This window comes from Leptinotarsa decemlineata, unplaced genomic scaffold (assembly GCF_025532065.1).
Source record: "Leptinotarsa decemlineata unplaced genomic scaffold, Ldec_3_MD MMD2_tig00026307_RagTag_RagTag, whole genome shotgun sequence".
Taxonomy (NCBI): domain Eukaryota; kingdom Metazoa; phylum Arthropoda; class Insecta; order Coleoptera; family Chrysomelidae; genus Leptinotarsa; species Leptinotarsa decemlineata.
This window is the reverse complement of record NW_027412681.1, coordinates 13,241,879-13,267,922: the sequence shown is the minus strand read 5'-3', so window position 1 is coordinate 13,267,922 and position 26,044 is coordinate 13,241,879. Positions and strand designations below refer to the sequence as shown.

General features: G+C 32.6%; 2 protein-coding genes across 5 annotated transcripts in view; one reads left to right on the top strand and one right to left on the bottom strand.

Moving 5' to 3' along the window:
* LOC111509542 (cell growth regulator with RING finger domain protein 1) overlaps positions 1-12,278 on the top strand; it is a 126,041-nt gene extending 113,763 nt beyond the window's left edge. For 2 of the 3 annotated variants that reach the window (XM_074181031.1, XM_074181032.1), the window contains exon 7: positions 2,566-10,419. In XM_074181031.1, coding sequence (XP_074037132.1) covers positions 2,566-2,773 — 208 coding nt within the window. In that variant the 3' untranslated portion in view covers positions 2,774-10,419. Of the gene's footprint in view, positions 1-2,565; positions 10,420-11,852 lie in introns of those variants that run through there. The other variant, XM_074181033.1, reaches the window with a different exon arrangement.
* On the bottom strand, positions 12,266-24,795 carry Cog1 (conserved oligomeric Golgi complex subunit 1). Of its 2 annotated transcripts, XM_023165305.2 has the most exons (14): positions 24,579-24,795; positions 24,348-24,509; positions 24,154-24,293; positions 23,967-24,103; positions 23,694-23,892; positions 23,350-23,491; positions 20,234-20,409; positions 19,911-20,180; positions 19,461-19,695; positions 18,534-18,822; positions 17,957-18,385; positions 16,786-16,977; positions 12,847-12,876; positions 12,266-12,515 (listed from the first exon to the last, which is right to left on the bottom strand). In XM_023165305.2, the coding sequence occupies exons 1-13, from the start codon at positions 24,716-24,718 to the stop codon at positions 12,850-12,852; spliced, it is 2,538 nt and encodes an 845-aa protein (XP_023021073.2). In that variant the 5' UTR covers positions 24,719-24,795; the 3' UTR covers positions 12,266-12,515; positions 12,847-12,849. The 2 variants fall into 2 exon arrangements, with proteins under 2 accessions (XP_023021073.2, XP_023021072.2); XM_023165304.2 differs by lacking the exon at positions 12,847-12,876 and having other exon boundaries at positions 24,579-24,794.
* Positions 24,796-26,044: the final 1,249 nt, after the last annotated feature.

Sequence of the window (26,044 nt, the reverse complement as noted above, 5' to 3'; positions counted from 1 at the left end):
CACTTAGTTGAATCCATGAAATAACGGTGGATTCGTCACTCCAGAAATAACTTTTGATATATTCATGGAAATTTTTCCTCACTCCGTCATATAATCTTGCACCAATATTCGCAGCCAATAACTCCAAACGTGGAGTAGAAATTCATTTCAGTAGTTTGACTCTGGATTTGGCTGCCACTAAATGAACTGAGATGCTATTATTCTCGACTCTCAAGAAAATAACTGTAGTGTTAGCATCTCTGATGGCATTAACAAAAGTATGCAAACCGCATCATTCAGGATTTTCCAAATAAGGTATTTCCAATATCCACCTCGTAAAGGAGTTTCTGGATTCATCATCTACGGGTTCATCCCAGTGGAGTTGTTTTTTCCAAGGCGACTGTAGTAACAGCTTAGGAAACAAAGTTGCTGGAGAAGTGAATCCAATCGGATCAAAAACTTTCTGGGTCATAGAAAGAATTACCCTATTAGTAAAACCTTGGTCTTTCAAATTTATATCATGGTATTCATTAATATTCAGGGTATCTGATAATGGATTTCAAATCAACCCAGGTAATAGAATCTCAGACTCATCATCCTCAGTTCGTGTAAACTCCCACCCTCGCAACTCAAACTTCCCCTCAGCCATAACTATGCTCGCTTTTCGGATGAATGTTCGTACAGATTCATCATCGGAAAGGCCGGTTGCACAGTTGTCAACGTAAAAGCTACTTGCTGCTAACCTTTCAATTGTCTCCTTACTGTACAATGTTGGGGAATTTGAATATTTTTCGAGAGTTGTACTGAGATTATATTCAAGGGTTGCTCCGAGCAAAAATGGACTGCATGTTACACCGAATACCACCCTACCGTGACGATAAACTATTTCCTGTTCATTTCGGTCGAACCATAGAAATCATAAAAATCACGATCGGCTTCGTAAACACTGATTTGAAGAAATGCTTTACGTATGTCAGAAATTACATTAAATTTCTCCTTACGAAATTTCATGAAAATGGAAAATATGCGTTCTATAAGATTTGGACCCTTTTCGACGCATTGATTGAGCGAGGGTCGGCCTTGCTCGTGTGTATCAAATACCGGTCGGACTTTAGTTGTAGCGCTTTTTTCCTTAAGGACTGGCCTATGAGGTAAGTAATGGACTTGATTTTTCCATTAGAATACTTAACCTCCTCTATAATCCCCTCCTGCAACCATTCTTTAAAAATGCAGTCATATGACTGGATAAATTTATTATTATTCAATTTTTTCAAGGTGATATCAAGTCTTTTCCTAGCCAATGAAAGATTGTCAGATAGGGGTGGGTGTCCATCCAACCACGGTAATCTCACTTCGTATCTACTACCTTCATTATTCTTAGAGGTAGTCTGTATAAATAAATCCTTAGCAGCCATTTCCATCTCTTCCCTTGATCTCCTTTCCATAGGGTCATAAATTTGTCAAAGAGAGGTCTTTGACTAGAAGAGAAGTCATAGAATTTGCTATTCTGTCAATATTATCCTGTGATATGGAAGTTTACCAATCAGCCTTCATCCTAGTAAAGTTTCGACTACCACCAATCCGCACTGCAAATTTTCGACCAGTGTATAATTTCCCAGCTACGTCTGCCCCGATAAGTAACTCAATCAGATCAGAATCACGAATATCATATATTTGAATATCTAAAGACTTAAGCTCGTCTATCCAAGGTCCATTGAACACAGGAGAAATCCCATCGCATATCAATGCTGATTGGGTAGGTACTTCAAGTGTACAGCAATAATTATGTCTCATTAATTTGACATCATAACAATGATGTACTTGCGCAGAGGCATTTGAACCTCCAAATAACGAATGAATAATTTTTTCCATCTGTTTTGGTTCAAAACCCATCGACTCTGCATTAGACTTGAGAATATATTACCTCTGAGACCCTGTATCTATGATTAAGCGAACATCTTTAGATTTTTCACCATTTGTTATTTTGACTCGTAAAGTCTGCAAAAATACATGAGTCCCTATGTAATTTGTCAAAACGTGATACGTGATTCATAGATACCATTTCACATTTTCCTTCGTCTTGATTCTCGGGTTTCTAATCAAAATTGAGTTTATTTGATTGAAATGCTGGATACATCAAAACATGTGATTTGCTACAAATCAAACATCAGAAACTGTTTTGACAATTCTTCATTGGTTGAATAGAAGTGCATAAGGAAATCCATTAATTCTTCAAATTGGGTGAAAATTGCAGCTTTGACACTGAGATATGGAGAAGGACACGCTGTTTATCAGTACTAGGAAAAAAATTATTTGTTCAGATCTAAATATTTACACACACTAAGTATCAAAAAACTGATCCACCCAATTTTTTTGTGAAATTGATACTTAATAACTTTCAAGGTGCATTATTGAAACAATTCAGTAAAACACTTGAATTGAGCAACAAATTCAATACTGTCAAATATGTTCTGTAGAACCGAAACTGAAAATACTGTTTTCCGGAATTCACTACGAGAACAATTTGAAAAATCATGTATTTCTTTTACAGTTTTTATGCATCTGCTTGTTTAATTTTTTTTCCAGACATACTTGTATCTGTGCAAGTTGTTTTGCCAAATTGGACCGTTGTCCGATGTGCAGGGGTCCCATAAAAAGTTACTTCTGCATCAGAGGTGAGGAATACATGCCAATTTCTTCAAATACAAAAACTCCAAGTTCCCACAGTTCTTGGTATAACTGGCTTCATCATTGGGACGATCGGCTCATTGATTTTCTAGGATTTCAACGATGAAAAAACTATTGTAGAAAGTTCTACCTGCATTTTTGTTGACAGAATTGCTAACTATTTTTGTTTTTATTGAAAAGACGTTTCCAAATGACACGAAAAATTACCTGCATAGGGTGTTTTTCCTGTAGTTTGCCATAAATCTGTCCATTATAGTGATATTTAGGGTTAGCTAGTTGAAGATGAAGAAAATTGCTGTCAGGTAAGATTTGATGCATTTTCGAACATATTGTGTGATTGTGACTAAATCATAAGTCTCGGGGTCAATTTTAGGGTATCCACTTTGATACTGACCCCTCTTACCAATATCATATTTTTCATGGATAGTTTGATTCTCCCAAAATTAAGTAATATAATAAAATGCAAAATGACAAGTTGATGTGTAATGCGATATGGATTATAAAAGGTGAGGAACTAATGAAACACTTATTAAAAGTTAGATTCATCAGTTGATTCCGTTTTTGAAATGATGTTGAATTGATAACCAGTTGCAGAATATATGTTTCAAATGTATGTATATTAGATAATCAACTATGCTTCAAATACCTAAGAATTACAATTCCTGATACATATTCTCAATTACATATAAAATGAAGTTGATTTGAAAAAATTGGAATCATTGGTTAAATCATCTGAACCAACTCAAGTTTATTATTTGATAATTGTGCCTCCTGTAACGGATTTATTTCTTTATCATATCTGTGTTCATAACAGAAAAGTTTTTCACCAAAAGTTTCATTCGATTGCAATCTGAAGTTCAAAGCTAATAAAGAGTTTTTAAAAAGAGGACATCAGCCCTTTGTTTTTATTGTGAAAAACATATTCAAAATCCCGGGTCATGGGTTAGTAGTTGTTCTACAAAAAACAACGTAAATTAATATAAATGATAAACAATATTGAGCCAGTAATGAACTTTGCGAAATATCTTATGTGATTTATTGCTCTCAGTTCTGAAGTATACTTCTGCTTTGAGACATGATTGATTGGCATCAAAACAATCACCTAATCGACTGATCAAGTAATCAGTTGAATGTTTTTCATAATCTTGCTTTTCAATCAGTTTTACACCTTTCTATAAAAACAAAAAATGTTTACAATGTTTAGAAGAAAAGGTTTTTTTCATTGCAACCCCCAAAAATCTTAAAAAGTAGATATTTTACTTGCTTCCATTAAGATATGTTTCACCACTTGTTGACCGCTACCAACCTGAAAAATCTATTATTGTTGGTTTTTTTTCGAACAAGATGGTTGTATCAATTGTCAACTGTGTGCCAAAGCTATTTTCCGGGTTTTTTGGCCGTGGTCCGCAGGTTTTTATGTCTGACATTTCGTCTACTACTGCGGTAGACATTATCAAAGGCGAGGTAACGGTCGTAATGCTCGGAAAAACTGCAATGCTGGTATTTGACTCTGGTATTTTTATCAATTGGATTACCTGACCTTGTTTGTGTACAATTAAGAACAGGTAGCCAGATTTTATTAATGTTATTGCCTCTTCCTTTCTATCGAAATAAACACTGTGTTTTTGAATTCCTATTACATCTCTATATACTCTTGGATAGTAATTTTGAGTTTTATGGAGTAACCATCAGCCACAACAAAAGAGAGGGGTAATGAAAACGTTGATTGAGGGAACACGACGTATCTGTGAACCTAAGAGTCTTCCTGAGGAACTCATTAACCTAAAAATGCCTTCAATGAGAATGGGTACAGCAAATGAGAATTTGAGCGGAACATACAACCCAGGGGAGAGAACGCTAGTCAAAGGAAAAAGCTTTCCTTCCCTATGTTAAAAATGTTACAAACCGGATTGGGTGAATCTTAGAAAAACACGACGTGGCCTAAAATACCATTTAGGCCAACAAAAACTATCAAGAAAGTTTAAGGTCACCTAAGGATCTCAAGGAACCTTTAGCAACATCTGAGGTATACCGTATTCCTTGTAGCTGCGGATCAGTCTACATTGGAACCACGAAATGAAGTATAGGTACCCGTCTCTCTGAACACAAGAAAAATTGTCGCCTCGGACAAACTGACAAATCAGCTGTGGCTAATCATGCGCTCAAGAATGGAGGCTCTCGCATTATCTCATTCAAAGATACAGTAATATTCGATAAAACTCAAAATTACTATCCAAAAGGCAATAAGGATTCAAAAACACTGGGATAATTTCAGTGGAAAATAAGAGGCAATGAACATTAATAAAAGCTGGCTACCTGTCCGTAATTGTACACAAACAAGGTCAGATTATCCAATTAAGAGAAATGTCGGAGTCAAATACCAGCATTATAATTTCTGCGTTGGGAACAACGGACACTACAACTACAGCATTATGACCATTACCTCATCATTTAGCCTCGGCAAAGAAACCCGGAAAATAGCTTTGACACAGTTAACTCCGGCCGTGAAAGTTTACATTTTTTGATCAATTGTAAAGTGTGTTATTACAAGTAATGGCTATTATTTTTGAACTGGAAATGATCCACTATGGCTATGTGACCAATTAATTAATCTTACAGTAATAAAATAAATGTTGAAGTTGGCTGCTTGTTTCCAAGAGTTACTTTTACTCTGATATGTTATCGAAGGAAGAAGAAAATCTCAGATGTCTCCTAACAGAAGAATTTCATAAAATTAAGATGTATTTCTTTACTATCCTTCACTTCGGTTTGTTTTCATCAACATTCAATAAAACAAATGAGTTATTGTGAAAAGGGACCTGAGTCATTTTTTGAGATTTTGATTTGGGTACAGTTTTGTTCTCTGAAGGTAGATACACATTTTGATATAAAAAGAGGGGTTAGTTCCTTATTATCCTTCTGCATTTTCATCCATGATGTTTTTTAAATGAGAGAAAGAAGGAACCTGGGTTCATTAGCCCACGGTAAATGAAACTTCGACCGAAGAGAAGTAAACTGAATTTGAAGAACAGAAACAAGCCAGTATTTATATTGTAAGTTTCAAAGTTTACCAAGGTTTTGATTGGTTTAAATTAGGATTACTGGTTTTTTAATCTATGTAATTCATTGATAACGGAACTTTTTAGTGATAAGGATTTATCTGAGTCATTAAAATGTTTTTTTTTCAGAAAATCTAAATAATAAAATTCTGCGTCGTCGGTTGATGTTGAAACTTGGCTTGTTTACCTTTGATATTCGTGAATTGAGTGTTCTGTTGATCCCACAGATGATGTATTTCCAGGAGAGATATCATTGTCTTCTCTACTCACCAACTCATGTAATATATAATTTACTTTGGCTCTTCATTACAAAGACTAGTTGGTTCAGAAATTTTCAACATAAAAGTAACCTAGGTACCTTTCAACAATCACCCGTTCAAATATTCCAAATTCAATCCAGTCATCTATCAGTTGGCACTCTCACGACACGTGATATTCGTTTAACCAGTTTTCATTAAACCGTGTTCAATAGTACCACAATAGTAGTGATTTTAGAACCACCAAACTTTTGGAACACATCTACAGATATAGGTATTGATATTTTCAACAAGACATTTAGACATATATTTTGCTGCTGTATTGTTTTAGAACTTGAAATCATTCATTAGATTTTTCAATTCACCGTCGAATATGGAATTGAAAATATTCCTTGAAATATTCGTTTTGTATATTCTCAACTTGCTGATCAAGTTTGATTCCAAATTATTACAAAACAATAACTCTATATGGGATTGATATTAGGTAGGTTTGATTATGTATAAAAATTATATTTTTTTCATAGAAAAAATGAAAAACAAATAGTTGGAAACATGAAAATGTATACGTACATAGAATTAGTATTCTCTTGGTATCTTAATTGGAAAATTACACATCACTATATTCTAAGTGTTATGTAAAATATAGGTTGTGAATTCTTTTGATTTAGTCATGTTATTTCTCAAATTAAATTTTTTTGTTAATAGTGTAGGGTGCAAATAATGTTTAGCATAACTAAAAATACAAATCATCCAATTGTTTCAAGTACTCTCCATAAGCCTTAGCATATGAATACACTTCCTACATAATATGTTTTATACTCATGAATGTTGCCAGAAATTATCATGAGATTATTTTGTTAGTGACATAAAGTTTTAGTTGATATATAGTGGATATGCCAATGATTTTGAATTGAACTCATGTTAATGAAACACAGAAATACCAAAATTATGTAAGCCCTACTTTTAGTGGGTTTGTCCTTCCACTTTTAATTTCAAAGTACATAAATACTGTTCCTTGTATATAACTTTTGAGTATTTTCCGAAAAACTAAAATTTTAAACGTGCAATAGCTGAAGGCTATTTTTTTGGTGTCATTGCATTGGTCATTAACCTCGTATCCTGGATAGGCAATGTTAATAACTCCCTGAGCCAACTAGGGAGAATTATGGCTATTCGCAGTCCGTCAGCCATGTAACGACCGGAAGGTCGTGAGTCGGGCCCACTACCACTACGCCAATTCACCGCTGCAATTCATTTCGAAGTATACTTTTTACAAAGATGTGTAGATCATGCTAAGAAGTAACTTTCAGACAAACTTGAAAAGAAAGCTCTCTCAAAACAACTACTTTCATACAAACATTGAATCACATGAAAGAAAATGTACTTTTGAAACAACTTACTTTCCTATATATATATATATATATATATATATATATATATATATATATATATATATATTGGGGGATGCAGCCCCCAATATTCTAAGGTGCACAGATAAATCTCTGAAATTTGTCAAATATGTGTTTTAAATATTACTGGAGTTTTTTCCCAACACCAAACCGTTATTTCAAAACCTCGACACGTGTTTCGATCACCAAGTGATCATCTTCAAGAGGAAGATCAAAATATGTCTTTTACTCCTATAACATTTATTTCTATTTTCGACTGGTTTTCAAGCAACTTTTTTTTAATGGGTGTTTACATTGGGTTTTTCTGTCAGGAGAGATTTTTTTCTCAGATAACTGTCTGAATTGTGTACAAAAGGTGGTAGTAAGAGTAAATAAAATAACCCTTTTCCTGGATTCATGTACTAAATGATATTTTCAGTTCACCAGAGTTATTTGTTGACAATATCACGAAATATCAAAAGTGAAGATGTAAATACATTATAAATGAATTTCAAATTTTGTCCCTTGCTTGTAATAAAACAAAATCTAACCTTCAACCTAATGTAGTCAAAAAGCTAAATTCAACTAGTGCAAATAGAACTTGTCATATTATGAAAGATGAAACAGGAATCTGTGGCATAGAAACATTCCAAAACAAGTACTATTTCCAAACACCAGAACTGCAACACTTCACAATGCCCGTTTCACCAAGCAAATTGACATCTTCAGATAAAATGTAGATAGTGTTTGGGAACAGTCCTTTTTTTTGAACTTGTAGATTCCCACTATGCGAGGGGTGATCCTTTTTATGTATGGAATCCAGACATGTAGGTAATTAGAAAGACACTTTAAGGAGACTTGTACGAACAAAGGGTTAACGAGGTTTTACCTTTCAATGTATGACTCTAATCAGATTACGCTGATGGACAAAACACCCAATGATATGTCATTCCCAAAATTTCATTAGAGGTTATGGATACAATGAAAATATTGTTTTGATCTAAAACACTTATACTTGTTATTGTTTTGTAGTCTGGATGAATTTCTGAGATTCACTTAGAATAAAATCTGGCTGGTAGACCTTTGTCCAATGAAACTTGTAATATCAAGTGTTTCATTTGGTAATGTGGCAGACATCCTCAGAGTAATATCTTGAAGTCTCAGCAGTGACGTCGACAACCAAGATTATTTGCTGCAGTAGCAGTCGAAATGTTTGGTACTACAAGTTCCATTTGATCACAGCCTATCAGCTCGGATTTTGTTATCTCTATTCGTGATTCCGGCTATGTCTCATATGCTAACGTTAGACTACCCAATGAAAATCTTTCAACAGTTCAAAGAATAAAATATGCAATAATAGATTTTTAAAATTGAAAGGGGTATATTTTTGGTTTTGTCTTTCTACTTCTCCATCTTTATACAAAAAAAATGTGGAAGTCTTCCAAAGAAAGGAAGAAAGCAATTAATTTCAATAAAAACTCTTTACAAAAATGTGTAGATCAGGCAAAGAAGTAACTTTGACACACAAAACTAAAAGAACAATCCCTCTCGAAACTACTACTTTCATATGAACATTTAAATATACAATTAAATACTTTTTCCTATTTAGTTTATACTTCAAAAATTTGTTATAGAATTGAACCAAATATCATTCATAGGATTTCTACACAATATAGTGTATAAAAGAAGGAAAATTTTACTGACATGGAACACTGTCTCAATTGCGGACATCTGTGTTTTGAAATGAGAAACTTACCTTATTGCCTGAATAACATCATAAGATGTCATTCATAAAATTTACGACTTTATGTCACGAATGAGTTAAATCTACTCATGTTATCGATGACAGTACGTAATGACATTCATTTGCTTATTTGATTTAAACCCAGCCATAGGAATCTTTTTTAAATTGAAAAGAGCATATTTTTAGGAGAGATAATATTTTGGGAAAGAAGGGTTTTGGCTTTTTACTTCTCCATCTCTATACAAAAAAATGGTTCTGGGAAACCTTCTTTAAAAGATACTTTCTAATCAGTTTTTGTTGAATTTTGGTTATAATTTTTTTCATGACTTTGATTTTTCACAAAAATAAGTTGCACTAAAATATATACATTTGGTACTTATTTCTTGAAAAAAATCACCTGAAAATTGGTTTTTATTCAATTATTTGTACCAGAATAATAATTTAAACTCTTGTATGGCGCACCAGGTGACTAGTATCTTTGCATAGATTATATTCATGTCCTTTTTTTGATTGGCTAACTATTCACAATGAAAAATTGAATGGAGAATCAATAAGAAAATTGTGTTTTTCCATGAACAGGTATATCAATTTTGAGGTTCGAGTATTAACATGCTTTGATTTCCATTTTCTTGAAATGAGCTTTTTGAAACCACCCACTTGAAAAATCAGATCACGTAACACCAAATGATGGTGCACTCTCAAGAAATATACAAGTTCCGTTAATTTCATCGTCAACTGTATGTAATAATTCAGTAATAAACAAATTTTTGGCAATTGGAACTCTTGCACCAATATTATCGCAACATCGTATACCATTGTGATACGTGGTCTGACCACTTTTTCGCTTTTTTTTTTGTACTAACTAATTTAACTCCAATTTTCAACTACTGTGAAATACTAATGTAAGAAATAAAATAATATAACATACTTAAAAATGTCACCAGGAGTCAAATTTTTTGTCAGAAACTCTTGGAATATACCATACGGTATTTACTTCTGGTAGGATATTGTAAAATGTAACACCGCAATCCAGGTAACTGTATAACTTCAAAATGAATATTGTATAATAAATACGCTATTTCCGTTATGCTTATTCGTCGAGTAGTCTTGAATGGGTTCAATTCTTTTTCTAATATTTAAACAAATTGAAATTCAGTCTCACTGAAATGTATTCACTCTACATAAATTGTATGATGAAGTAGCCTTTGTAAATAGATGTCTATGTAAATTACAGTAAGTAAGTATTTTAGTATTTATCTAAGCCTGTGATAAAAAGTTTTCAATAAATATTTATTTATATTAGGTATTCTAGTTTGTTTACCCTCTTCCAATTATGTTTTTGTTTTTTGTGACTTCCACATTTCAATGAATTTTGTTTTATTTTTATGTACCAGGACTATATTAGTTTTATTTATTTATTTTTTTTTTTGGAAAGAAAGTTTTTGGCTTTCTACTACCTCATCTTGATACAAAAAACAAGGATGAGGGAATCTTCCAAGGAAAGGAAGGAAGTAATCAATTTTAAAATAAGTAACTCTATACATGGATGTGTAGATCATGCAAAGAAGTAACTTTCAGACACAAACTGAAAGAAAATCCTCCTGAAACAGCTACTTTCATATAAACATTGAATTACACAAAAGAAAAAATTCTTTCGAAACAAATACTTCTATATGAACACTGAATTATACAGAAGATACTTCTACTCAGTTTGTATTTCAAACATTTGTTGTGGAATAAAAATCAGATATTCACACGAGTTCTACTTTAAATTAACGGTAATAAATTGCACTTACATGGAACACTGTCACCCTCACTGGTATACACCGATGTTTCGCCTTAAGACACTTGCCACAAGGCTCTTCAGTACCAAATTGGATAACATTTTAGAAAATATACACAGTTCATTCATGAATTACGATTTTTAATGTCACGGTAATCTTGATCTGCTTATGTCATCGATGACATCGTAATGTCATTCGTTTGTTTGAAGGTGATTGACAATGTTTCGTGATGAATTTCACTAGTTCGGACTTCCATTGTCTATTATATAAAATGATTTGAAATCCCTGAAACAAGTAAAAAAGAATGATTAAAAAAGGATAGTTGAAAATAACAATTATATTAAGCAACAATAAACCTGAAATGAAATGATAGTGAAATAACCTACAAGTAAAAATATAATTATTGAATAAATAAAAATTAAAGGGATGCAAAAAAGAAAATAATAAAAATAAAAAAGTGATGACTGGTCCAGTCATCACCCGAAGACGATTGTAGATACCAACAATCGAAACGTCGTGAACTAACGTGACTTGGAATCTCTACACTTTTTTATTTTTATTATTTTCTTTTTTGCATCCCTTTAATTTTTATTTATTCAATTATTATATTTTTACTTGTAGGTTATTTCACTATCATTTCATTTCAGGTTTATTGTTGCTTAATATAATTGTTATTTTCAACTATCCTTTTTTAATCATTCTTTTTTACTTGTTTCAGGGATTTCAAATCATTTTATATAATAGACAATGGAAGTCCGAACTAGTGAAATTCGTAATGTCATTCATTCACCTATTTGATTTAATCCCAGCCAAGAGGAATCTTATTTGAATTGAAAGGGTTATATTTTTAGGAGTGATTAATTTTTTATTGTTATTTTATTACCTTTCAACCTTTATAAGGTTATTTCATAAATACAAAATGAATGTGATTCGACATTGTTTCATGCTTACAGAGTTCTAGACCTGGTGAGAAATTCAAGTATGATGGCGTAAAACTATACTAGAGCCCGTTCTTTTAGCTATCAATGATTTCAAAATTCAGCACTAGTAACATATCCTGAGCTGGAGTACTGGATCTGAAACTTATCTAGACAGAGTATTTACTATTATCGACAGCCCAGAAGCTGGCTCTCGTCTTGCATTCCTTGTCACTGTCATCAGCCCGACCTTGATTTAGAAGAAGTATATAAATTGGAAGAGGAATGGACATTTTTCCTCAAGAGTATTCTTATCATTCCTTTTTCAACAGCCCTCCTATCCAAGAAAAGAAAATGCAGGAATACATGAAAAGTAGAGAATTATTGATAACTTGTGTAATCAAATTCTAAATTGCTATTTTAAGCTGAGGTAACCAATAAAAATTAAATTATTTTCTAAAATTGAAGTTTACTCTTAAAATAAATATACTGTACAAGTAAAAAAATTTTACATACAAATTATATATCATCTTATATACAGTATCACTAGATGGGAATAATCAAGTTGACTAATCTGTAATGTTATGAAAACCAATCTGTAGTTAAACCACCAAATAGGGAAGCTGCGCTCTGCTTCATCATACTGGTGGGGTCTTGGGCCTTTTTTGGAGTTACTTTTGATGACTTCTTTGGGGCTTCCTGAAACATAGATTTATTTCAGTAATATTTATTATTGATGTCGATTTCAAACGGATCACATTAAAAAACAAGCTGTAGTTGAGAAAGGACAAAGTTAAGACATGGAACATTTGAAAAACCAAAGACATAGAAAAAATGAATACATTTAAAACCAAAAAAAACAAACTGAATTTCTGCCGTTTCAATGTCTTATGCTTGAAATTAAATTATGAGGTAGCATTTTTTGTAAGTTTCTAGAATGTGTTATAGTAGTTATATATAATATGTTAGTTAGCTCAACATGTAAGTAATAAATTGTTATATCAAATTTAATGCAAACCAATCCATTTACCATTTATAAACTGAAATTATTCCTGTGATTCTGAAAATCACAAAATATTTATTCCATTTTTTGATTTTTCACTCAAAGTTAATGCAATAAGGGTTTTATTGGTTGTAATGCATACGGGTGAAAGTGAGAAAATGCTTTTTCTTAAGTTTTTTTGAAAGTAAAAGAGAAAGCCAAATAGAGAGGAAAAGCATTTGCTCATGTTTATGCATTCCACACATTATCATTAACCCATTAGTGCTCATTGGCAACATGGGTTGCCACTGTTTTCAAATCAACGGCATGTCAAATTTTGTTAGGTTATGTCTGAAATTTCATCGTGAACGTGTTGTACAAGTGTTACTCCGACATTTTGTGAAGAAAAGTGTTGTATATTCCATCTGAGATTTTCTAAAGTATACTTTGATTTTTGTGAAGTTCAGAGCTCACGAACATTCCTATATAAATGTAAGTATAATTTGTTGTTCTCACTAAAATATTCTTATGCATCTGTTAGAATCAGTTACTAAGATATATTTTTCTGAGGTTTTGTGGCAAGTAGATGAATTTTGTTCTCGGTATTGTTGTACCAAGTATGTAAATTCAGATGGCAACTATAGTTCCCACCGAGCTGTTGGGTAGCCATGTAAAGAAAAAATAATTTTATTTGTTAGGTCGGAACGCGAAGATGGCACGTTTACAGTTGATGATGAAATGCTGAATGCCTACGAAGAGTATTACGGTGAACGAATTCCTTGTATCAGATCTATTAGTATCATTTCTCCGCATGAGCTTCCGAATGCTGATACAGATGAAGACTCTGATTTGTCTGATGATGAAGTGGAAGGAAAGCCAGCACATTTGCCTGGCCGTATACTTCGAAGTAAGGCTGTGGTTACTTTTGAAGAATCAAAGGAAGAGCAGAATGAATATACTCAATCTGAGCAAAATATATATACTCAAATGGAAGATATTGTAAATTCTCAACCTGAGCAGAATGATGACATTCATATGGAAGAAAATGAGGATCCCGAACCTTCCACTTCAAAGCGCGTTCGTCTGCAAAAGAAGAAAAAAGTCCTGCCATCAAAATCAACTTGGTCTTCAAACAAACAACCTGTCTGGAAACTGCCATCTATAGAGAAACTTTGCGAACCACTCACTATAGACTTTCTGAAGAACACTGTTGCTTCGCCTTTAGATGCCTTCAAGTGTTTTTTCACTGACCAATTGGTGAACCATATTGTTACACAAAGTAATCTTTATGTCGGCCAAAAAGGAGAGCATCACGTGAATATCTCCTCTGAAGAGATTTATACAGTGTTGGGCATTATGTTATTGAGTGGATATCATAAGTTACCTAACAAACGTATGTACTGGCAAGAAGATCCGGACTGCAACGTGACCATCGTTTCGGAGGCAATGCGCAGACGCAGGTTCGAAGAAATCTTACGATATATTCACCTGAATGATAACACAAATATTGACACGGATAGTTTTTATAAAGTAAGACCTCTTTTTGATTATTTGAATGAGTCATTCAAGCAAGTTCCATGTGAAGGTTCTCTTTCAATTGACGAAAGTATCATACCATATTATGGCCGTCATCACGCGAAACAGTTTATTCGCGGAAAACCTATAAGGTTTGGGTTCAACATGTGGGTGGTAGCTAAGCTGAATGGATATATAATGCATGTAGAACCTTACTGTGGATCAAACACCAAATTGTCTGATAGTGGTCTTGGTCAGGGAGGTGATGTGGTAATTGGTTTGGTGGATCACTGCAATGTTCCCAAAGGAACAAAACTATATTTCGACAATTTGTTCACTTCAGTTTCTCTTCTGGAAGAGTTATGTAAAAGGGAATTGGGAGGAACCGGTACTCTACGAGAAAACAGAATAGGCAAAGCTATGAATTTACCACCCAAGAAAGAATTCAAGAAGGTTGAAAGAGAAAAATTTGTAACTGTTGGAAATGGAAAACTGATCGCAGTTTCCTGGAATGACAATTCTGTGGTTACCGTTCTGTCAAACTGTGATGAAGTAAATCCACTCAGGAGTATTCAGAGATATAGTCGTACTGAAAAAAAAAAGATAACTGTGAAAATACCTAACCCAATATCTCAATACAATTCAAATATGGGAGGGGTTGATCTCAATGATCAATTCACAAGTACCTACAGGACAAGAATAAGAATCCAGAAATGGTGGTGGCCTATGTTTGCTTGGAGTGTGGATGAATGTTGCGTACAGGGATGGCTCCTCTATAGACAGCTAGGACACGATATGCCACTTTTGCAGTTCAGAAGACAGGTTGTTCTGCAATTATTAAATTTATATGGTACTCCTGCTATCAGACCTGGACCGTCATCATCTTATTCAAGATCTGTTTCCCTTCATGACATAAGAAGAGATGGAAGGAATCACCTTATTGTGAAAGGAGAGTCAAAGTACAGGCGGTGTAAGACGTGTCACAACCGTACTCTATACCTCTGCTCAAAATGCAAAGTGCCACTTCATTCCAAATGTTTTGAACCATTCCATAATATGTAATATGCTAGAGTGTAGTTTTGTATAATAAATAAAATGAATGATCAAACTTTTTGTTTATATGAATCTTCAAATAATATTCTTTATAATATCATCACCTGGTGACATACTTTAAATGCCCTAAAGGCTCAGTGGCAACTCAGGTTGCCAAGCATTTCTGGAGTCCTTGAAAAGGAAATATTTTTTTATATATTTTTCAATTGCTCGAGTGATTATATAGTAGCAGAAAAGACATTGCAATATCAATAAATTCAACATTTTTAGTTCTGAGCACTAATGGGTTAATGAGATGTGATTCAAAATGCATGGGTTTGTCCCCATGAGTCATGGGGTGGAAAGGAAAGTTTTCTCCATAATCACTCTCACTATCTTTCGAACAAACGAGCAATTCAATTAGTGCTAGGAATCACACCCCAAAAAGTATGACCTCGTAAATCATTAGCTCGCCTAAGTTTCGACTTTTGAGGATTGTCGTTCGTAGAGGAGGGAGAGCTAATTAACAGAAAAACAGATTTTAATAGTTCCATTTGGAAAATCACAATTTACTATATTTACTTGGGTTCGGAAAGGAGTCTATGTAAGATTATCAAACATAGTTACTATTGTGTTCTCTACAAAGTTGAATGGTTGAAAAGATCATTAATGAAGAGCAGAAAAAAATCAAAGGTTCTATAACAGTGACTTTTTCAAATTGTATCCAATAGGAGTTTATGAGAACCAAATAAGACCTCCAAAAGTTTGAAAACTATCAATATAAAATTAAGTAATCGCAATTTCATACTTGATTCATTTGATGTTAAAATGATGTTAAAAATAATACATAATCAACTTATAGAAGAAACCAATGTGAAACTAACTGGTCGATTTATAATAAAAAAAGAAATGAATAAGTAACTCAAAAAAACTGAAGAAAAAATTCTACTATAATAAAATCAACAAGCACAGAAATGATCCACTCAAGTTCCCTAGTCCCTAAAAAAACTGATGAATAAAAAAACTCAACACAACATTCGTCCACATGGACGATTTTTAGTTACAGTAACTGTTGTGTTGTAAGTTCGGCTCTCCAATGAGTACCTGATTAAGAAGTACCTGATTAAACTTAAGGAGAAATTGACTTTGTGGTGCTTTCAAATCATGTAACTTGACAATCCTCGCCACTGGACACCACTGTACTACTGGATAGAAAACAAAATGTATAAATGATTGATTCATTAACTTCCTTTTGTTTTGAAATTGACATATTTCCGGGTTATAGATTCAAGCCATATTGGGAAACACCATAAACAAACAGAAAAAAGCAAGTTCAAAATACTCTCTACATGTGTACCACATATTAAAATGACTCCTTCAAAAAGTATTATGCAATATTCATTGATGACAGCCAATGAAAATAATTAATAAAGTACTCACCTTGGCATTCTTCAAAGATTGCCCCGGCATCTTTTGTGATGGTGCCGTAACTGGCAGTAGAGGAAACCAAGAAGACGTTGAAGGAATACTCAAGGCTATAATAGAAGGACTTAGATCTTGTTCTCTCTGTTTTTCTAAAACCCCTAAACTGGCCAACTGAGTGGAAGAAGGTAGAAGACAACCAAAAATAACCTGAAAAATCGTAATGATTATTTCTTTTCATTTGAAAAATACTTAAGGTTATTTTATTGATAGCTTACTAAGTTGAACATACCCTATAATTGTCCTATTAATTCTAGGCCGAGTCAGAATTTTTTTTATAAGTGGTACAATATAACTGATGGAGTTTTATCCCAACACCAAACCGTTATTTCAACACCTTGACACGTGTTTCAATCATCGTCAAGAAGAAGATTAAACTTTTTTTAATCTTTCTCTTGAAGATGATCACTTAGTGATGATCTGAACGAGACAAAATAGAAATTGATGAATAAATAAATATTTCATGAGAAAAATTAAAATTCACTTAATTTTTTGATCAGACATTGTACATTCGTGAAGAAAGTTCAATTTTATTTTGCTTCTATTTTAATTTGAATTGATATATAAGCTTGCCTTTTTTACTTATTATTTTATCAAAATACAATGGACTATTAGAATTTTAATTATTTGTTTAATTACTAATTACTGATTCTATATTTTATAGTAAACAAATATAAGGCTGATAAAAAAACGGTAAATTAAGAGCAGTATAAATAATAATGAGTAAATTAATAATTATTAATCTTCTAGGAGCAAACAGTCGACCAATAATACAGCCTTGATTCTTGTACATTGAGCCAATCTCTTTTCCTAAGACTGGAAACTAAATCTGACAGGTTATAATGAACAAGTGAGCCTTTTATTACTTGGTAACATCAGGTTGTATATGATTTATTTTTTTATATATAAAAATTTCAAGTACTCACTAGGCATAACAACATCTATATATACGAGTTTGATAAAACATGTATGATCTGGTATAGTACTACTGATATTCATGGCAAATATCTCATCTTGCTTAAAGTTTGTAATATTATTGTAATATTTTCTAACAGTGTTGCAGTTTCTTTAAAACTCGGTAAAAACCCATGCAGTTCATGTTAAAAAAAAAAACAACGAAATATCTCACCTGTGATTGTATTATGGCCCTTTTCACGTTATTCTGTAGAAATGAGTAAAAGACATCCAAATCAAAAGGGTCTATTTTACTTCTAAGTTTATCACAGATGTCTTGAGAACAACTGACCAGTTCAACATTGTCTCTTGAAATGCAAAACGTAGTCATGAATTTCATATCGAACAAAAATTGTAGGGCTTGTTTTTGATTCAGATCTTTTTCTGACAATTTCTCATAATGTCTAAAAATGACACCAACATTATCCTGAATGAACTGAAGATGGATTGGTTTCGGTAAAGTGTGAGGTAATATGTGACACAAGTCATCATTCATTTTTGATAACACTTCATTAAGAGCTAAACTTGGTTTCAACGGCACTCTTATTTGTGATTTGAATACTTTTTCTTCAGTTTGTTCTTGGATTTCTATCTCATCCCATCTCTGTAAAATACGAAAAGAAAAATGTATCTATCTCTGATTCTATAGTTGACTTATGGCAATAAGCACAGGAGCAATAAACAAAAAAAGCATAAATCATAAACTTACAGGAAGAGATAGGGGAAGGCAAGATAGAGTATTAAATGCTTACCGTGAACATTTTGAGCATACTCCTAGGTGAAATATCATCCAGTATCTCACACTCTTTCTCCGTTCTTTTAACAGAGTCTTTCACCCAATTCAGCCATAAAACATGGCTTGTTTTGGTAAATATATCACAGATTTTCAACCAGTCATCTGCTGAATTATTAAATGTACAACACTTATGGAAGTTTGGGCATAATTCTATAATGGCTTGCAAAAATCTCGCACAAATTATTGATTTTGCAATCAGGTGCTCCGTTTCTTTGTTCAATAAGTTCGACACAAATTGTGAAAGCCTGAAAAATAATTGAAGACATGCATTTCATTGGGAAATGTTATTATATTCAAGCTAGTTTCTGAACAAATATTTTTTGAATCCAATTTTTCATTCAATGAATAAATGATTAAACTAGTTACATGGATGATTCATTCATTTATTCTAAGACTATGTTTAATTACGCCAATGAATACTCCAATACATTGATTTGAACTGAAACTATCACATTTTACGTGAGGTCCTTGAACAAGTGATCCCGAGTACAACATAATGTAGATGCAGTTGATCTAAGAGTTTTGGGTCATAATAAGTAAGACTGAATTGAAAGTTAGACTGGGGTACTTTCAACAACACTAACAACTCACTCACTTATAAATATCATATATCTAGTAGATGATTATTAAAAACAGTATAACTTTTCTTTGAACAATATTTTTATCTCATATCCAATGGAGTATAAATCTCCAGTTAAAAACATTTGTAATTAATATTATCTCTCATCTCTAAGTAAGTTGAATATTTCAGGAATTTTTTTAAATTTCATGGAATTAAATAATAATTAGCTACTTTTCTAATTCTAGTTAAATTTATTTTTATGAATATATTATGAAGGACAGATTATTGTTCGATCATTTGTAATATGTAAAATATCCTTACTCTAAGGAAGTTTTTGAACACTCCGACTGAAGATGATTTTCCAATTGAACCTTATCTACTGATTTCCTCTTGAATTTGTAGTCATTCAAAACTGTTGGAAAAATCATTTCCAAATTGAATTCTTTTCCATACAAATATTGTGACACATCTTCCAACAACTCCAAATATTTTTTATCCAATGTACTACAAAGTTCAACTATATTTGGAGAATATCCTTTGGTTTTCATCGACAGTCCTGAAATGGTCATAATAAATTTAGAAAAAGCATAAGTAGTTTATGATAATTCAATATTTTGTTCTACTTATATAATTGATAACTCTTAAGGTAATTTTCATAAACATTTAATGATTCTTGGGATAATGAAAAACAATAATTGAAAGCCTAATCAATTATTAAATGAACAATAATATTAAAAATGAATATTTAATATGATAACTCATATTTCTTACCAACATGTGAATTTTCAGTTTTACTAATATCATTTGCATCTTCAGTCCACATATAATATCTTAGATCACTCTCAGATTTTTCAGATTTAGTTGCTTTCTCCATAGTATTACTTATACAAATTTGTACCTCTTGAATAATAAGAACCTTTTTCTTTGAAATCAAATTTCGACATCTTTCGGTGATTAAATTTTGGAAAAAAAAATACCAGATATCGAAATGTTCAGGTAAATGTGATTCTTTACAAATTTGTTCCCAGTTGTCTGGCGGTTCTATAAAACAACAAAATCATAAAATGAACTTAATTTTTCGATGATGATGTTACCTATCTTGAGGGACTCTTCCCTAGTCAAATGCAAACCCTTTACATTTGGTATGAGCTCTAAAGATTTCTTCAGACCAACTTCGACACTTTTCTGGGTTGACTCTAACCACACTTTCAAAACAGTTTCTGCATCTCTTAATAAGGTCTCCGAAGAGTTAGAAAATTTGCAGGTTGGCCTAAAATTATGTTCAATAAATATTAGCAAGGAGTCAACATATAATGGAATGGAAGAATTATTAGTATTCAAGAAAATTTGAAAGAAATACAGAATGGTTTATTGGATGCTTCTAGAGGGAATTACTACTTTGTTAAATCTTGAAAATAAATATTTTGATCAAATGATTTTATATTCTAATCCAAAATAAAAGATAAAATCGCCAATTCAATGAAATATCTTTCCAAATAGAACATTTGTTTTTGACTCCTAACATGATAAATGTCCACTTGCATTTTTTTTTTCAATTTATTAAAAAAAATTCAATTCATATTTTTGTAGAAAGATAATTGAACTGAAACTAAAAATTATCTATAAAAATTGAATGAATTCATACCGTCAGCATTGCTTTGGTCCACTCCAATTTAAATAGCTGATATTTGAAATATGCTCTGATATGTGTATGTCTGAATAAAATCTATTTGCAAATTTTCAGAGTTTACCAGAGTATGAAAGATGATGTGAAAATGTATGATTTTATTTCGTTTCACAGAAATACTTAACACAAACTCTAGTAAAAGTTAACAATTAATATAACCTAAAAAATACTGTGAAGAACTCAGACATCAAAGATGAGTCTTCCTTCTTTGTGGATGAAAATATAGTTATTACAATATTTTGATACGTGCCGAGAGTAAGCCTTTTTTAAAATTTGTTCTGGACCATTTTGATTTCTTTATATGATACAAATAGAAATGTCACGAAATTGTGGGGATATATACAAGAAGAGATCTAACAAGGTAACAGTAAGAAGATTGTGGTAATGAACAATTCCCACAAGAAACAGATAATGAAACCCAGCATTTTCAGAGATCGAGATGCATCCTCAAGATGATGAAAAATTATTTGAAATATCTTCAGGTCGTCAGCATATGAGAAAGAAGTATTGTTAAAAATGGATTCGATGTCACTGATGAATAAATTTAACCCTTTCACTGCTCAAGACGAGTATACTCGATCGTGGGTATAGTGCTCGAGACCAGATAACTCGCATTTCAAAATTAAATACGATCTGACTGCTCTAGCCGCATATTGTCGCAAAGGTATTTCGCACATACCAATTGGGGCGAGAAATTAGCTGCGATGGCAACGCTGCTGTACAGCTGATTAGGTAAACACTAGTTCTAGTGATAGCAGTGCGTTTTTTAGACCTGTTTACACAAACAAAAGGCAGTGTATGTTAAGTGTTTTTATTACTTTTTGAGGTGTATTTGTGTAGAATTATTTAATCATGACAAAGAAATATTTGACTGATAAAGAGCTGGAAGAGATTCAGGCTAGAAGTGATGACAGTGAGCAAGAATATGAGTCGCTTTCATCAGATGACGAACTATATGACACTGAAAATTTGCAAAATCAACATGAAAATTTGGCAGATATACAGAGATTTATTTTGAATACGAGCCAACAAAACTTGAATGTGATGGAAATTGATGATTCAAGCTCAAGAATCGACCAAGAAGAACTCCCTTTATAAGGCAGATTTGCATGGTCAACCAGAGTTCTCACTTTATGTTTACGAATTTGACGAATCCAGTTCAGGCTGCAAATTTCATGCTACTTCAGTACTTGAGTTTTTTTAATATTTTTTTAACCCAGATATAATGAAGTTGAAGGCAAAGGAGATCAATAAAATAAGGAACTTTTTGTAGCAAATAAAAGCTTCATTCTATAAAATATTGTTTTATTGAAATTTAGTTTTTTTAATCGTAAATAAATGCTTACTATCGTAAAATATTATGATTGTAAGCTCATTTCATTTCATTTAATTGAAACCTAAGGTATTTTTTTATCGTAAAACGTATACCCCGTTGCACTATACTGCTCAAGACGACTATTCTCGCAAACGCCAAAAAAATTCAGCAGTGGGTGAGCCGCGACAAAAAGCCAATGTGCAGTGAAAGGGTTAAGAGAGTTAGATTCTTGAAGGATTCCATATGTGACCATTGTGAAATTGAATTATCGATTTTGACAATGAATCCGGTTTGACAAATATCTCTGAAACAAATGTGAATGCAAAACTCTATGAACATAGATTTTTGCTAATAGCAGGGAGTGAACATATCTGAATTTAATTTATTTTGCAAATCAACTTTCAACAGTTGAAATATATTGTATCTTAACTGTATATTTTAGATTGATGGTCACTATTTGAATGCTGAAGTAATTGAGAAGTTGCAGGATATAATATGAAAAATATGACATTTATGCTGAAGTAATTGAGAAGTTGCAGGATATAATATGAAAAATATGACATTCATAACACTGAAAAAATGCCTCTACAGGAGCCTCTACCAAAAAAAAAAATTCTGCCTTTGGAACTACTTACAATGTAGCAAACATTTGTGATAATTTCTGAAAATTAACTTACGTCTATTAAAACACTTTAGAACTAGGGCACTAGAGATTTAATGAATCTTGCTGGTGTTAACTTGGTTAGCAAAACGAGCATCGAGAAATGTACTCTGGTTTTTATGTGTGGAAAGAGTGTTTTCATTAGATTCATTTTATAAATATTACTGGAATTTTTTCCCAACACCAAATCGTTATTTTTAACACCTCGACACGTGTTTCGATCACCAAGTGACCATCTTCAAAGAGGAAGATTAAAACTGTTTTAACGATTTGGTGTTGGGAAAAAACTCCAGTAATATTCATTACTACACCAAAGGTTCCAAACAGTGCATCATAAGATTTATTTTATGTCAGACTCACAGTTTTACCTATCAAAAATATTTCGTATTTTAGAGAAAAACAGATTTGAAATCTTTATGACATGCTGATTTCAAAATGAGGAAAATAATTAACAAGCATGACAATTTCCTGAAAAAAATCTGATTACATCTATGCTGTTTTTGCGAAATGCAATCATATTGCATAGCAGATATGACTATGTACTTACCTAAACTGCTTTATGATTTCTGGAATATATGTTTGCAAGGGAGTAACGGGCAATTCTAATTTTGAAAGTGTAGTTGGTGATGAATCACCAATAATTTCTTGTAACTGTTGCCAAATTAAACTCTTTTCACCATTCTGAGCACCTGCAAATTGTGTTATTATATTAATAAAAATAATGATATATTCATTTAATAGATATTCACAAGAGAAATGAAATTTAATAGCATAACAAATATAGAAATTTTGAGTGACCAAATGATTGTAAGCATTAATTCAGTATTTTAATGGGGTTGGCAAAGACCACCGGGGGTCTACTATGAAACTTATACATTCTCATATATTTACCTATGAAACAGTCATGTAAAAGGCGGACAGTTGTCATTAGGCATTTGACCATGGAGCTAACCTGCATTCGAACATTAGAGTATGGAGTGTTCATCACAGTATTAAGGGCTGTTTTACGATGTTCAGTAAAAATACTCAACAGATTATTACTAATCTGGTTCTCCAACAACAGTAAAGCATTTAAGTTCTGGCTGGTTTCCTTAAACAATGAAACAATTAGATATACAGTAAAAGTTCAGTTTTTTAGAATAATAAATAGAAAAGACCAATTACCTGTGCTGATGTTTCAACAGATTCTAATTTGTCTGTAATTTTCTGAAAAATTTTAGACCTCAAGACAACTAAGTTTGATTTTATGTGATTTAACAGTGCAACTTTATCTAAATATTCCTTTTTGGAAAGGCTTAGCCCTAAAAAAAATAACTGATCAAACCACAGTAACATGAAAAAAATATCTTACCAGTATGTATATGTTGGGCTAATAAGTAACACTCAGCAGCTCTCAAGTTATTTTCTTCATCTAGTGCTATCCATATCTGTTCATTAATGAATATTGCAAGTCTAATCTGAATTATAACAGTTCGTTCCTCAACTTTTTTACTGAAATTGAAAATAGTTCATGATATTTTGATACTGCCTGTTGTTAGTACTCACTGTTCCAGTTGATAATTAGACTTGATATCGGCATTTGCAGGACTGATGATAAGTTGTTCACATGTATTTGTTATTTTGTCTATACTTTCAACAATTTCTTTGGAAATACTTTTCATAGATTTGATAGCATCTGAGGCTGCTAATACATCTTTATAACGGTCTCTGGAATGTTTTTTAAGATGAATTACATTTAAACTTGTCCTGTTATATCTAAATCCAATATAAACTTACCCAACCATAGACCTGAGTTCATTTCGCTTTCTTTCAATTTCTAGATCCAGTAACTTTTGAATTTCAATAATTTCATCAACGCTGCGGTCTTCAAATAGTTTATCAATGTCTAATTCCAATAAATTGTTATTTCTAGACATTTTCAAATATTATATTTTTGAATAACCTAAAAATGTCAACCTTTTGATACGTCACAAATTTACAGGACACATACACGAATAAATGTAGCGACAAAAGTCTTCTTCTCTAAACAATCCGGGTTCAACCATGTCGGTGTTTTGTAGTGGTTCGACGTTTCGGCTTTGACTTTGAAGCCATTTTCAAGAAGCTGTCTCTTCACTGAGGTCTCAATCTGTCTACTCCCCAGGTTTCGTCGCTGGTCTATGCAATGGTCTCAATCTGCCTACTCCCAAGCATCAACTGTGCAGACTGGCAGATTGGGACCCCAGCGTCAAGTCGCGAAACCATTACAGAGTGTCACTACCTGAGGAGTAGGCAGAATGAGATATCAATTTGGTCATAGTGTCATAGCTTCTTGAAAATGGCTTCAAAGTCAAATCCAAAACGTCGAACAATTAAAAACACCAGATGCGGTTCAACCCGGACTTGAGATTATCAGATTGCTGACCGTGAAAACCTTTCTGTCGTCGATGCTCAATAAATTATTAGTCAGTCAGTGAAAAAATACTTCTATACCAGCCTTCGTCTTCCTACGAATTTCTTCCCACATGGTTAAAGCAAAATTCAATGCTGCATAATCCACGGAAAAACAACAACTAACCCAGCTAATGCCGCGCTGAGAGTTGAAGTAAAACCATCAGGCACCTGTGCAACGTCTTCGACTTGGAATATTCGTCGCAAGTTATTTCCCATTATGAAAAGCAGAAATTAATTTCGTTTGGTCGATCCGACCAACCGATAGTCCGGTTTCGAAGTGATTGCCCCATCATCAGTACCGGGCATGGTCTCTTCAGAATGGTGTGAACAAAAAATATATATATATAAATCAATATAGAATATGCTGAAATGTATTGAAGGGCAAACTGAAAAGTTCACCCCAAAAACTTCGAGGCGTGATTTTCATAGTGTAAACAGGTTTTAAAAACCAAAATGGATTGTTTTCGAAACTTTAACCATTTAAGAAAGCTAAGAATCATTATTTAATTTTTTCAATGAATTTTTCTAGGCAAAATTTACGAATACGACAAATTACTGACTAATTGGATCTTTCAGTAATTCATATTACGCAGTAACTTTTCGGGGTGAACTTTTTAGTTTGCCCTTTACTACACTTCAGCAGATTCCCTTTTGATCAATTTTTATTTTTTCAGATTGTGAAAGGTTATGAGCTTAAAGAAAACAATATATAAAAATTATCATTTTCTAAGAATTGCACATCTCTTTTTCAAACACTTTTTAAAATTTTTGCAATATTGCAGATCAGCTTTATAAATCGTTAATTACTC

Bases quoted from the DNA above. Each gene is read 5' to 3' on its own strand.
- Cog1 (XM_023165304.2), bottom strand. From the start codon at position 24,718: ATGTCTAGAAATAACAATTTATTGGAATTAGACATTGATAAACTATTT. The intron at 24,510-24,578 runs GTAAGTTTATAT...AAAACATTCCAG, and splicing joins GAACTCAGGTCTATGGTTGG to AGACCGTTATAAAGATGTAT. The intron at 19,696-19,910 runs GTAAGAAATATG...TGACCATTTCAG, and splicing joins AACTGAAAATTCACATGTTG to GACTGTCGATGAAAACCAAA.